At 34.6% G+C, this 15,087-nt stretch overlaps 1 protein-coding gene across 1 annotated transcript in view; it reads right to left on the bottom strand.

The window, feature by feature from the left end:
* USP32 (ubiquitin specific peptidase 32) overlaps positions 1–15,087 on the bottom strand; it is a 202,388-nt gene that overhangs the window by 54,952 nt on the left and 132,349 nt on the right. Inside the window, exons 8-11 of the mRNA XM_025996072.2 lie at positions 13,957–14,072; positions 13,333–13,395; positions 11,574–11,657; positions 5,120–5,181 (exon numbers count right to left, since the gene is read on the bottom strand). Of these exons, the coding sequence (XP_025851857.1) occupies positions 5,120–5,181; positions 11,574–11,657; positions 13,333–13,395; positions 13,957–14,072 (325 nt within the window). The remainder of the gene's footprint in view (positions 1–5,119; positions 5,182–11,573; positions 11,658–13,332; positions 13,396–13,956; positions 14,073–15,087) is intronic.

Here is a 15,087-nt window from a genome sequence, read left to right as displayed (position 1 = left end):
TTTGAACAGTTTGACTGTGATATGTTTATAGATGTGGATCTGTTTTTAACCTCCTTCTAAGTTTATTGAGCTTCTTGGATTAACAACTTTTAGTAATTTTAGAAGGTATTATGCCATTATTTTGTCAAAAAATTTTTTTCTGTTCCTTTCTCTCCTCCTTTTGGGATTTCCATTATGTGTGTTTTGATATAGTTGTCTCTGGTGTTCTACAATCTTAGGTTCTATTCATTTTTATTTTTTCTGTTCTTCATATTGGAAAAATCTATTTATCCATACTCAATTTTGCTGGTTATTTCTCTGCAGCTCCAATCTGTTGCTGAGTCGCTGTAATGAATTTTCATTTATTGTAATTTTCAACTTCAGATTTTCCATTTAGTTCATTTTTAAAATCTTTATCTTTATTGATAGTTTATATTTGATTGGTTAATATCATTATACTTTCCTTTAATTCTTTAAACAAAGCTTCCTTTAGCAGTGAAAATATTTATAATTCTGCTTTGAACTCTTTGTATTCTAGGTCAGACATCTGGGGCTACCTCAGTGACAGTTTCTATTAATTAGTATTGTTCCCTACCACCACCATGGTATGTGGGTCATGTTTTCCTATTTTGTTGCATGTTTCATGATCTTCTGTTACTGAGAAGTGGACATATTTCATAATATATCTCACCAACTCTGTATTCTGATACTGCCTGTGAGTTTTGCCTTATGACTTCCTGGACAATTCTAAAGTCTGTTTCCCATGCAGTGTGAAGCTGCTGTTTTCTTCATTATTATTTCTTACATTTAAGTTTGGCCTCCTTGAGGAGAGTATAACTTACTGGTCAGCCAATGACTGGTGAGGCGCTGTGCTGAAACATCTTGAGTCAGTGACACGTGCGCCTTTTTTCTTATATCAGTTCAGTTTGGGAAATTATGCAAAGTTCAGGCAGTTTACAAACCCTCCTTGGTGTGTATTTTCTGCATGTGCAAAGTCTCACATTCAATCAGGAATGAATCGATAGCTAAAGTCTTCTGTGGTTTCTGCTGAGCTTGAGCATGGCCTTGTATATACAAGCAGCCTTCCAGTTCATTTGGGATTGGGGAAGATTATCAATATACACTATTGTTATACTGTTCTCCGGATCTCTTCGTTACTTTCCTTGACTAATATTTCAACCAAAAGCTAATGATGTTCCCTGACTGCCACCATGATCACTATTTTATTTATTCATTTTTTTCTTAGGCAGGCACTCTCTATTTGGAATACTCTCTATTTGGAATAGAGAATTCTTGCTCTATTCCAAATTAAGTCTGCCTTGTCACCTCTGCTTTGGTAAAACTATCATGCTGCATAGGAGGGAACAGGGCCAGCCCCAGATAAAATTACTATGGATTCCCACTATTCTTACTGAGGTTTAGTAGTTTAATAATAAATAATACTTGAATAAATGCTTCCTAACTTGCTGAATACCTCTGGTCAATTTCCAGAGTCCTGAAAGTTTGCTGACAACTTTGCACAGTGTTATTATATTTTGTTCAGTTGCTTTTCAGGGAGAGGATCTGCTGAGTTCTTCACCCAGCCACAGCAGAAATCATGATACTAATTTTGAAACAAATTACTGAATCTTTAAGTTAGAAGTATTTTATTCACTTCATTGCTTATAGTACCAACCTGATCCATCCTTTAAAAATCAGACATGAAAATGGAGGCAAAATCAAACTAAACTCAAAAATCACAAATGAAATTAACCAAGTTAGAATCTAGAATTTAAAATTCAGATTTATTGAAAATTAAGGAATAGAGAAAGCACATTATTTGTGTTTTCAATGAAAAAGGCCCTAGACTTGATTCTGCCACTTCCATGCAATTTTTGCTAAGTCCTTCAACTTCAGTCAATCTCAGTTTCCTCTTTTATAAAATGATATGGTGACAGTAATTTAATGCAGTTATTCTAAGGAATAGATGAAATAATGCAAAGTGAAACTGTTGTGCGAAGAACAAAATTCTATAAAGACATGTGATTATACCACTATTATATTTTTAAATAGGGATGCTATAGGCATTTGCTAAATAATTAAGCCAAGAAATATATACACAGAGCTATACAGCATACTTTTTTTAATCAATATTTTTCTTTTTAAAAAAGTTTTTATTTTAATTCCAGTTAGTTAACGTACAGTGTTATATTAGTTTCAGGTGTACAATATAGCGATTCAACAATTTCATACATCACCCAGTATTCATCTAGATAGCATTCTTAGTATCTATGCTAAGTCATGCTGACTTCAGAAGATATTAGTATGTGATGAAATTAGATTGCAATACTGTAAGAAAAACAAAGCTACTGCAGCTACATAAAGTCTTTCAGTATTTCTTTACAATACCTCATTTGTACACTTAATGTATTTATTTATTTTTAAAGATTTTACTTATTTATTCATGAGAGACACACAGAGAAGCAGCGACGTAGGCAGAAGGAGAAGTAGGCTCCATCCAGGGAGCCTGATGTGGGACTTGATCCAGGACCCTGGGACCATGACCTGAGCCAAAGGCAGATGCTCAACCATGGAGCCACCCAGGTGCCCCTACACTTAATGTATTTATCATTTTTTAAATGAGAGTTAAAAATCAGAAAAAGATTCAAACAACTCTGTCAACATATGAATATTATAAACAAGAATGAGTCTTCTGAGCATGAAAATTAAAAAGACTACATGAGTCTAGAGTTTTTATGAAAACACTTTAAAACTGGAAAATACACTTTGCTACTTCAATTAATCTGAATCTCAACTGGCATTCTTCTTTAAATATTGACTACCTAATCCTCTCAGGCATTCCAAACAACTCTGTTTTAGTAAACTTTCTTTTATCAAGCAGTCCTACACCAGAAGAAACTACTAAAAAATTTGTATACACACTACTTTTAGGTGACAAAACTGTCTATTGAATTTATTCTTTTTTTTATATTGAATTTATTCTAAAGGCAAAGTTTAGTAGAGATTTGGTCCTGTTTCTGAAACTTTCTATACAAATGTATAGTATTATGGTAACACTAAAGTACTGAAAGATACTTAATATATCAAAAACTGAATAAAAAAATTTCAATCATAGCTATAAAAAACACACATGCCTATTAACCAAGATATTTTACTTCAAGTAATTCTGCCTAAATACATAACCAAAGGGATACAGACTTTGTTACTAAATTGTATTTTTAAAAATATAGATTAAAAATAGGGGATGAACAAGGCCTGTGCCAGTCACTGAAATTATAAGAGGCCTTATTGATATGTAAAAGGGTCATTTGATATGATCTGCAGTGAAAATGAGGAGGCCCAAAATAAAACAATATTTTGAAATATTTTTTAAAAAAAATTACAAATTCTAACAAAGGCATACATACATATGTGGGTATAGGAATATAAAAGTGTCAATAGTGTGACCATCAACAGAACTAAAAGGCAATCAATGAAATGGGAAGAAATATCTGCAAACCACAGATCTGATAAGGGATTATATCCAAAATATATACATAAGAAATTCTTACAATTTAGTAGTAAAAAAATAATAATCAATTAAAAAATGGGAAAGAACCTGAGTAGACATTGTTCTAAAAAAGCCATACAAATGGCCAACAGCTACATGAAAAGATGTTTAACATCACTAATCATCAGGGAAATACAAATCAAAACAACAATGAGGTATCATTTCACACCTGTCAGGATGGCGATTATCAAAAAGACAAGAGATAATATACACTGGCAAAAATGCTGAGAAAAAAAGAACTCTTATACACTGCTGATGGGAATATAAAAACCACGTTTTACATGAGATTAAAAAAAGAACTACCATATGATCTAGCAATCCCACTTCTGGGTATATAACCGAAGGAAACAAAATCATTATATTGAAGATGATAGCTTTAATTACATATTCTTTGCAGCATTATTCACAAAAATCAAAATATGGAAACAAGTATCCAACAATGAATGAATGGACAAACAAAATGTGGTACATATATACAATGGAATATTATCCAGTCTTAAGGAAATTCTACCATTTACAGCAACATGGATGAGGATAGAAGCCAAAGAGAGATAAATATTGAACGGTATATATCACTTATATGTAGAATCTTTAAAAAAAAAAAAAAGGGTTGAATTCAGAAACAGTAGAAAAGCGATTGCTGGGGGTTGGGGTTAATAGAGAATAGGTGAAAAAGGGTACAAATTTTTATGATAAGATGAATTAAGTCTGCAGATATAACGTATAACATGGTTGACTACCACTTGATAACACTATAGTGTGTAACTGTGAGTACAACTTAAATGTTCTCATACACACAAAAAAAGTATGTGAGGGATTGGAGTAGAACTTAAATATTCTCACACACACACAAAAGTATGTGAGGGGCAAGTAATTCCCTCAATGGAAAGAATCCTTCACAATGCATACATATATCAAATCACATTGTATACTTTATATACTTTACAATTTTAGATGTTAATTATACCTCAATAAAGCTGAAAAAATGTCAAGAGCAATTACCTGTAAATACAGAGATGATGGGCATTTGTTTGCTTTTTGTTTACCTCTACTTTACAATCTTTCTTTTTCTTTTTTTTTTTTTTTAAAGATTTTATTTATTTATTCATGAGAGACACAGAGAGAGAGAGGCAGAGACACAGGCAGAGCGAGAGGCAGGCTCCATGCAGGGAGCCTGATGTGGGAATCAAGCCTGGGACTCCAGAATCAGGCCCTGGGCCAAAGGCAGGCGCTCAACCGCTGAGCCACCCAGGGATCCCCTACAATCTTTCTACAATAAACATGAATTGTCTTGCAGTAAGGAAAAATTGCTACCTTTTATCTTATAAAATGTCTTATTTCAAAAAAATTAAATTCAGTACTCAACTCAATTTTAATGCTAAAAAGAATTTGACTTCTAAATCAATCCAATCCCTTGGTCAGGAAATTACTATAGCAAAAATATTTCAATATGAGATTAATTTGGAGAAACAAAGTTTCACCATAATGATTGTATTAAAACGGGACACGCTGTTATTTATTAATGTATTTCTGGTGTCAGAAATATCAACTATGAAATGAAAACTACACAGATTGAAATTACAAACTTACCTAATAATTTGTCCTTCCTCTTCTGGAGTAGCTGGTCTTAATCCCAGAACTATGTGACACACCTAGAGAAAAAGTGATAAATCAAACTTCACTGACTAGTGCCAATGACTGAGCTATATTATATTTCACATTCTCTGCACAAGTTCCACTGTGTAGATGGGAATCTGAATTAGCAACAGCTTTCAACTAATGAATTATCAAAGGTTCACGTGAGCAAATTTGAACTTTAAACTTTTTTTTTTTTAATGAACTAGTTCAATAGAGGTCAACCTCCAAATCTCTGTGTGAGATAGGAAAGGAATGAGGGAGGGTGGAAGGGAGACAGAGAGAATGAAGAAAGAAAAGAACCATTTTCCAGAATATTTCATTGATACTATATATTTTAATATATCTCATGCAGAGAATATTATTTTCATTCCTGAAATCTGAACAGCATATCATGGCACCTGGGGATGAAGGTGAGATGAAGAGGATATAAGAGACAAAAGAAATGGGTGGCAGTTTAAACAGTTCAAAGATAAAATTATTACCACTAATGCTAAATAGGTTTTTTTGAGGCTCATTTCCTCCTTAATTTATTTGCTTTCTCTAAATATCATCATAAAAGATGTAATTTTTTCAATATTTTCTCATGAAAATTTTCAAAAAAAAAGTTGAAAGAATTTTATATTGAACACATCATACCCATTACCTAGATTTCAATATTAACATTTTATTATACTTTCACCTATCTATCCCTTAATTCATCCATCAATCCATCTTAATTTTTGGATGCATTTCAAAGTAAATTATAGACATTAGTACAGTTTTTCATAAATACATCAGCATGGCTAACATTAACCACAGAGTTCAATATGTTTACAGTTTTGTTTACCTTCTGAGGTAACATTTATATAACAAAATCCACAAATTGAGTTTTTCAGATTCATCTATGTAGCAGCAGTTCACTTTTATCATTGAGTAGTATTCCACGGTTTGAACACACCACTGTTTGTTTCATCCATTCTAACACTGACAAACACTTGAGCTTTTGAAATCTTTTTTAAAAAAAGATTTGGGGATCCCTGGGTGGCTCAGCAGTTCGGCGCCTGCCTTCAGCCCAGGGCGTGATCCTGGAGTCCCGGGATGGAGTCCCACATCGGGCTTCCTGTTATGGAGCCTGCTTCTCCCTCTCCCTGTGTTTCTGCCTTTTTCTCTCTTTCATGAATAAATAAATAAAATCTTAAAAAAAAAAAAAAAGACTTATTTACTTATGGGGGAGGGGCGTGCATGTACACAGGCACAGAGGTTGGGAAGGGGTAGAGGAAGAGACAACTCCCCAAGCAGACTCCCCACTGAGCCTGATGCAGGACTTGATCTGAGGACCCTGAGATCATGACCGGAGCCAAAATCATGAATCGGATGCTTAACTGGTGACTGAGCCATGCAGGTGCCCCAAAACCTATTTTATATCAAAACGACTTATAGAAAATGGAAATATAGTATTCATGCTTACAAGTGAACACATCTTAAGTGTACAGTTCAGTGACTTTTCACAAAGTAACATCTATGAAAATCTTTACCCAGACAAGAAACAGAACACTGCTACCTCACCTAAAATCCCACTTTGGGTTCCTTCCTACACACCAACTGAACCCCTTTGATGTATCTATGATCCTGAATTCTATCAACACAGAATAGGTAGGTTTTGCCTGCTTCTGAATTTTTTTGGTATAGTATTTTTAACTCAAGTTATATAAGATTCATCCATGTTTTTATGTGTGGCACTATTATACTTACTTTTATTGTGTTACAGTATACCACTCTATGCATGTGCCACAATTTACTTATTGTTTATGTATTTATGGTTGATACATATTTGGGTCATTTTCTGTTTTGGGCTATAACAAGTCACAAGATCTTACCTGTATGTCTTTTGGTGCTTAGATATACACATTTCTGTAAGGTTAATATATGGGGTAAACTTCATGGGTCATGGGGTATGCATATGTTCAGCTTTTATAAATACTGCCAGGCAATTTCCAAAGTATTTGTAATAATTTATATGCCTCCTCGCAATGTTTCAGAATTCCAAGTTCTTGTTATCCTCACCATTACTTCATATCACTAAAAACTAACCATTCTGGGGCATGTCTACTGGTATTTCATATATATATATATTTTTTTATTAAAGATTTTATTTATTCATGAGACACAGAGAGAGAGAGAGGCAGAGACAGGCAGAGGGAGAAGCAGGCTCCTTGCAGGGAGCCTGACATGGGACTTGATCCTGGGTCCCCAGGATCACGCCCCGGGCCAAAGGCAGGCACCAAACCACTAGGCCACCTAAGGATCCCCTCATATGTGGTTTTAATAGTGTTTCCATGATGACTAAGGGGCCCCTTTTCATAACATTTATCTAAATATTAACTATTTGGATATTCTCTTTTGTGAAGCATCTCTTCAGGTTTTCTTTATACTTTTTAAAAGATTTATTTATTTATTTATTTATTTATTTATTTATTTATTTATTTATGTGAGAGAGAGAGAGAGACACAGAGAGAGAGAGAGAGAGAGAGAGAGAGAGGCGCGCAGAGACACAGGAGGAGAGAGAAGCAGGCTCCATGCCGGGAGCCCGATGTGGGACTCGATCCCAGGACTCCAGGATCGTGCCCTGGGCCAAAGGCACCAAACTGCTGAGCCACCCAGGGATCCCCTCCTTATACATTTTTATATTGAAGTTTTACCCTTTTCTATTGATTTTTATTCTCTGTATGTTCTAGACACGAGTCTTATTATAAAAAGCCTCTCCCACTGCATGGCTTATCTTTTCACTTCTTAATGGTATCTCACAATTAAAAAAAAAAAAAACACCTCAATTTTATTTAACGTTTCCTTTGTGGTTAATGCTTTCTATATCCTTTTAAAAAACTCTTTGCCACCTCAGTCATTAAAATATTCTTGTACATTATTTTTTAAATGCTTTAATTTTACTTTTCAAATTTATTACATTATAATCCCACTTGGAAGTAATTTTCATCTATGGCATGAGGTAGGAATAATGATGCATTTTTCCCCCAAGGAGATAGACCAATTGACCTAGTACACCTTTATTTGACAAGATCACTCCTCATCTGCAATGCAATGTCTTCTTGGTTATAAATCAAGTGATCATATACATGTAGGTCTGTTTAAAAACTCAATATTATTCCACTTATGTCTATCTTCACGTACGTAAGACATTGTCTTAATATTGCTGTTTTATAAGAAGCTCCAATATCCAGTAACCTCAGTCCTCTAACACTGTTCTTTACATTATCTTGGCTACTTTTGGCTCTTTCCACTTCTGTATGTACTTACAATCAGTTTGTCAAGTTCAACAAAAACAATGACAACATTAAACTTTTGAGGATTTTGACTGTTAGTGCACCAGATCCACAAATCAACTTAAAGAGAATTGATATCTTTAAGATGCTGAGCCTTACAAATCATAAATATGGATGACCTCCCTCTGCATTTTTTTTTTAAGGTTTTTATTTATTTATTCATGAGAGAGACAGAGAGAGGCAGAGACATAGGCAGGAGGAAGACGCAGGGTCCCTGCAGGGAGCCTGATGCAAGACTCAATCCCAGGACCCCAGGATCACACCCTGAGCCAAAGGCAGATGCTCAACCACTGAGCTACCCAGACATCCCTGCATTGGTTTTGTATTGCATCTGTAACAAATTATCACAAGTTCAGTATCTTAAAACAATGCAAATTTATTATCTTAAATAAAGTTCGGTAAGTCAAAAGTCAGACATGGGTTTCACTAGGTTAAAAATCAAGATATCAGCAGAGCTGCATTCCTTTCTGGAGGTTAAAAGGATACATTTGGGGATCCCTGGGTGGCTCAGTGGTTTGGCGCCTGCCTTTGGCCCACGGCGCGATCCTGGAGTACCGGGATCGAGTCCCACATCAGGCTCCTGGCATGGAGCCTGCTTCTCCCTCCTCCTATGTATGTCTCTGCCTCTCTCTCTCTCTCTCTCTCTCCCTCTATTATCAATCAATCAATATTTTAAAAAAATAAAAGTATACATTTCCTGTCTTTTCCAGCTTCCAGAGTTCACCCACATTACTTTGCTCATAGCCCATTCCTCTATCTCAAAACCAGCAACTTTGCATCTCTAACTCTTCTGATGTCACCTCCTCCTACTCCCCCCATTCCCTCCCTCCCTCTCTCTCTTTGACCTCAGCTGGAAGAGGTGCTCTACTTTTAAGGACTCATGTGATTACAGAGGACCATCTGCTAGGCTAATCTCCCTATCTCAGAGTCCTTAACCTGACACACCTGCAAAGTTCCTTTTGCCGTGTAAGATAACATACACACAGGTTCCAGGGATTAGGACATGGATAACTGGTGGTGGAGGTGGTGGGCATTTTTCTGCCTATCACGCTTTTTAGAAAAAAAAATTTTTTTAAAGATTTTATTTATTTATTCATGAGAGAGGTGGGGGGGCAGAGACACAGGCAGAGGGAGAAGCAGGCTCCATGGTGGGAGCCTAACATTGGACTCGATCCCAGGTCTCCAGGATCACACCCTGGGCTGAAGGTGGCACTACATGCTGGGCCACTGGGGCTGCCTGGCTTTTTAGAAATTTGATGCTTTTTGACAAACACAAGAAACAAGACTCTGATTCCTCTACAAAATATTGGGCATTGAGTTACAAAAAAGATAAAAAATAAAGATATTACTACAGCATGGTTTTCTAATTTTATTGACACTTATACATGTTACACTTAAATACCAAAACATTTGGCCAATAAGGATCTTGACAAATAAACTAAGAGTGTAATTCAAGCTTCTATTGCCAAACTTACCACCTAACTCTACCAATTTTAAGACACATAGAAAACAAAACAACTCAGGATAAAAGTCTTCTTACTCATATACTAAGTGAACATACAGTTTTAAAAGCATGTTGTATATGAAATAAAGCGAATATAGTAAAATGCAATGTTAAATGTGGGTGATAGGTATTCAATGAAAACTACCTTTCAGCTCTTCATAATATAATGTTAGAGACACATATACACAAAAGTAAATCTCAAGCAAATGCTTATTTATAAGTTAGTCATAGAAAAATAGTGCCACTGAAAGTCCTTGATAAGAGAAAATAGAAAAGACAATACAAAAAAGTCAATGCTATGCTATGTGAGAGCTAGAAGATGACAGGGACATAAACCTTGGCGATCTAAATGTTTTATACAGTTATGAGAAAAACTAATGAGGATGTTATTTATTTATTTATTTATTTATTTATTTATTTATTTATTTATTTTATTTTTAAAAGATCTTATTTATTTATTCATGAGAGACGCAGAGAGAGAGAGAAAGAGGCAGAGACACAGGCAGAGGGAGAAGCAGGCTCCATGCAGGGAGCCAGACGTGGGACTGCAGGCAGCGCTACACCGTTGCGCCACCAAGGCTGCCCTGAGGATGTTATTTTAAAGGAGATAAAAATAGTTGATTAATTTTCATATTACCAAGAAAGCCATTTCTGTTTAGTGATTTATAGATTTTTTATACATGTTTATATTTTATAAAGCCATCTACTTAAATCCCTGCTGTAAACTGATTGTAGAGCAACTGACTGATATAAATGGATATTACAGGCTTATTAGATTATATATGTTTTATATACATAGTAATTAGTCACTAGCTATCAGGAAGAGACCAATTTCCATTTATTCTAACATAGCCATGCACAGACAAGTTTTTCTTTATTTACAATAGAAGCACATGACAGAAGAATCTAAAATACCAACTACTAAATCAACTTAATATTTATATATGAAGAATTATAAAAAATGGGAAATTAAAATTACTTTTTCTTAATTAGAGGAAGAGAACTACTCTAACCAGGAAAATAGTGGAAATCTGGCAAGTCTTATGACTGAATGTTCATTCCTGGCACTTATTCGCTCCTCCTTCAACCTTTCTTGGTTCTTCTAGAGTTTAAAAATAAAATTAGAAACAGCTTTGCAGCCAAGATAATCTCCTAACTGGAGAAACTGTGTACATTCAAAATTTTACAGCTGCCTACTTACAATCCATCTTTCTGTTCACACTGCCTGACTTGTTAGGGAAGGCCTTTAAAAAAGATAACAGTGAAGAAAAATACAAAATTATGATGATTTTTGCAATCTAAACTATTCTCCATGTATTTAACATGCTGGTCTACCATGACTTATAAGATAAATAAACATAATCAGCTATATAATTTCTCATCTCCCATGTCATGATTTTGAGATGCTTCAAAGGGCTCTTTTATACTCTACCTTAACCATCTTTCAGGTGTATACAGGATAATGTAGTTCTTTTTATAATATGTGGTTTTATAGTTGAATATTGTAATAACTACTACACAATGAAAAATATGTAGAATTATTGGTACTACTACTCTCTATACCTGTCATTTGCCTTAAACATACCTGGAAAAGGAGATTCAAAAATTCATTGGCAAGAACATTTTTCACACTCCAGATCTGATAGTCTTCTAGAGTAAGATGGCCCATCTGAAAGAGAAATATTTTAGAAGATCTCATGTTAAGAATGTCCTCATTTTTATAGCATTTGAATAAAATCTGGTTTATTAAACTTATATTGGTAATTTTTCTGAAAACAAAACCAATAATTTAAAGTAGATGCTATGTGTTCATCTGAAAACTAGACCATATAGGATGAGTTTAAAAGTAACAAAACTCTGTCAAAGCAGTCAATGGTAATAGGGATAATTTATCACCAACAATCTTCATTCCTCCAATAAGACCTAGGAAATAACTCACATTATCTTCTGGTTATGGAAAGCCACAAAGGGCTCTGAATAGGGAAAGTGGAATATTTACAAATTTTTTAAAAAAGATTTTATTTATTTATTCGTGAGAGACACAGAGAGAGGCAGACAACACATAGGCAGAGGGAGAAGCAGGCTCCATGCAGGGAGCCTGACATGGGACTCAATCTCAGGACTCTGGGATCACGCCCTGGGCCCAAGGCAGGTGCTAAACCGCTGAGCCACCCAGGTGTCCCATATTTACAAATTTTGAAAGCAATAGCGGACTCTCTGGATTATGCACTTTCATTCTAATAATTTTCTAAGACCTTCTTAGAAACATCTCACAATACTATCAAACTTCTTAGATATTTAAAGGAACTTGATAATAAATTTTTGACATATCAAAAATGAGTAACTACACTAAATTTTCCCAAAAAACAATCGAACAATTTATAAGTTGAGTAAAGCAAAATTTTTGTGGTATCAACATGTACAAAAAATTACATATACATATAAAAGCAACATTTATTTTTTTCTTCTTCAGCAAAACTATAATCAAATGTTTTTTACTGCATGTATTCAATTCTAGATGAAGTAATGTTTTTGGCTTTTATAATTTAATGGTACTGATATGTTCTCTTTTCACTACATAACCATATATGATAAAAGATTTTAAAGTACTGTGATTATAATTATTAGTTCACATAATACAGTTTCTTCTTTGTATGTTAATTTTAAATCTAAAGATACAAAAAGAAGTGTAATAATGACATAATCTGTCTCTAGTGACTATGGTTAATAGGTTTGGCTGAAAAGTCCAAGTTTTACTGTAAACTGTTACCATTTCATTATCATTGCTACATGGAGCAATATCAAGTTAGCCCTACCATAACTTATTAAAATGGGAAAAATAAATATCATAAACTACAGATGACAAGGGCTGTGTCTACCTTATTTTTATAAAATATCTAGCTTATAAAATATAAATGTATATATAAATACTTAACAAAGTTATTTAAAGATGGAATGGGTTGGGATGCCTGGGTGGCTCAGTCAGTTAAGCATCTGCCTTCAGCTTAGGTCACCATTTGGGGTCCTGGGATCAAGTCCCAAGTTGGGCTCCCTGCTCATTGGGGAGCCTTGCTTCTCTCTCTGCCCTTCCCCCTAGCCCTGCTTGTGTGCACGCTCTCTCTCTCTCAAATAAATAAATAAAATTTTTAAATTAAAGAAAAAAAAGGACGAATGTGCTAGCTTTAGAGACAACTTAGAGGTACTCTAACTGTAGGTCCAAATAAACACTTGATGGAGGTGATGCAGAAGAGATTCAAATATGTATATAAACTATATATCCTAATTCAGACCACATGGTATTTTTACTAAAGAATATAATTTGTTCTAGTTCTAGCTAGACTCACCTTTGTGGTATCATGTGCATTCAATATGCCTTCCACAATGTCAGATAGATCCATATGCAGCTCCTTTATAAACAGAAATCCAAAGGAATAATTAGAAAAGAGTACTTATCATTTTTATTATTCAATGGCTAAAGTATACTGTATTTTGGCCAAGTATTTAAAATTTTTTTATTAAAAAATTTTTAAAATATTTTATATTTTTAGTCTTGTTATCAGTTTCAGGTATACAATATAGTGATTCAACAATTCCATACATCACCCACTGTGCATCATCACAAGTGCCCTCCTTAATACCCATCGCCTGTTTAATTCATCCCCCATGATCTTCCCCTCTAGTAATCATCAGTCAAGTACTTTTTAAAAAATTACCTAAATAAATAGGTTCTTAGATTTGCTTTGAAAAAATTAAGAGAATTTTCCTACAGTAAGTTTAGTCTACTAAATTTTTTAAGGCACATTCTCTTCCTGGTTTTGTATCTTCAGCTATGAATATTCTGAGTAGTAGCAGAATACAGCAACTCAAAGTAATAACAACTACTTTTCTCTCTCTTTCTTTTTAAATTCTCTACTCTATTTTCCTATTGGAAGTTTACATGCAACAATATGTATACAATCAGTACTTACTGGGATATCATCTGTGCGGTTGTCCTTCCACACCTCTAAAAGTGCAACCACCATGTCTCTGAGTTCAACCTTGGAGAGAACTCCATCACGGTCAACATCAAACACCTTGAAGCAAACTAAAGAAAAGAAATTCTTATGGAGGGAAGTTACTTTTCTATTCTGAAGTACAATGCCTTTCACTAGAAGCTGCCCTAGTAGAATCACTTAAGTTTCTCAAGCCAGTACATTCTGGATTAAGTTCTCATCTGGAGCAAACTACAGTATGTCATTAAAGTCCACTGAACTAAAAAAAAAAAAAAAAAAAAAAAAAGTCCACTGAACTTGTAGGACTTCCTGCATACTTCATAAATCTCTCTCTGAATCACTACCGAGGTTATGGAGTCCTATCCTTCTCCCAAATCTAGAGCTAAATTCCTTGCAAACTAATAAAAAAGGGTTAAGTTACTATATAATACCTCACAGGTTTTGAGAAGATAATTCAAGCCTTTAAATTAATTTATAATATTTAAAACTGATCATTGCAGTTGATTTTTATACTGTTAAATATATTCCATTTACATTAAGAATCAGTAACAAGGTGAGGAACCTGTGTGGCTCAGTCAGTTAAGTGTCTGACTATTGGTTTTGGCTTCAGGTCATGATCTCAGGATCATGAGATTGAGCCCCACTTTGAGCTCCACACTCAGTGGGGAGTTGCTTGAAACTATCCTGCTGCCTCTTCCACCCTTGTACTCACGATCTCTCTCTCTCTTTAAAAAAAAAAAAAATATGTCATAACTTGGTGTTCTAAAGATGGTCTGCTTCTACTCTGCCTCTCTAATGTAATTAATGCACACTCAATTTTTTTGCCAAAGAAAAATTTCAACTCTTCGATGAAGTTTATATACAACATGCTAAGAATCAGAAATATCAGCACAGGGGTGCCTGGGTGGCTTAGTCAGGCGTCTGACTTTGGCTCAGGTCATGATCTCAGGGACCTGAGATCAAGCCCTGTGTCAGGCTCCATGCTCAGCAAGAAGTCTGCTTCTCCCTCTCCTTTTGCTCCTCCCCTAACTTGTGCATTCTCTAAGTAAATAAAATCTTAAAAGAAAAGAAATATAAAAAAAAAAAGAAATATCAGCACATTTCTAA

Source organism: Vulpes vulpes, chromosome 2 (assembly GCF_048418805.1).
Source record: "Vulpes vulpes isolate BD-2025 chromosome 2, VulVul3, whole genome shotgun sequence".
Classification (NCBI taxonomy): Eukaryota; Metazoa; Chordata; class Mammalia; order Carnivora; family Canidae; genus Vulpes; species Vulpes vulpes.
The sequence above is the reverse complement of the archived record's forward strand: the minus strand, read 5'-3'. Positions and strand labels throughout refer to the sequence as shown.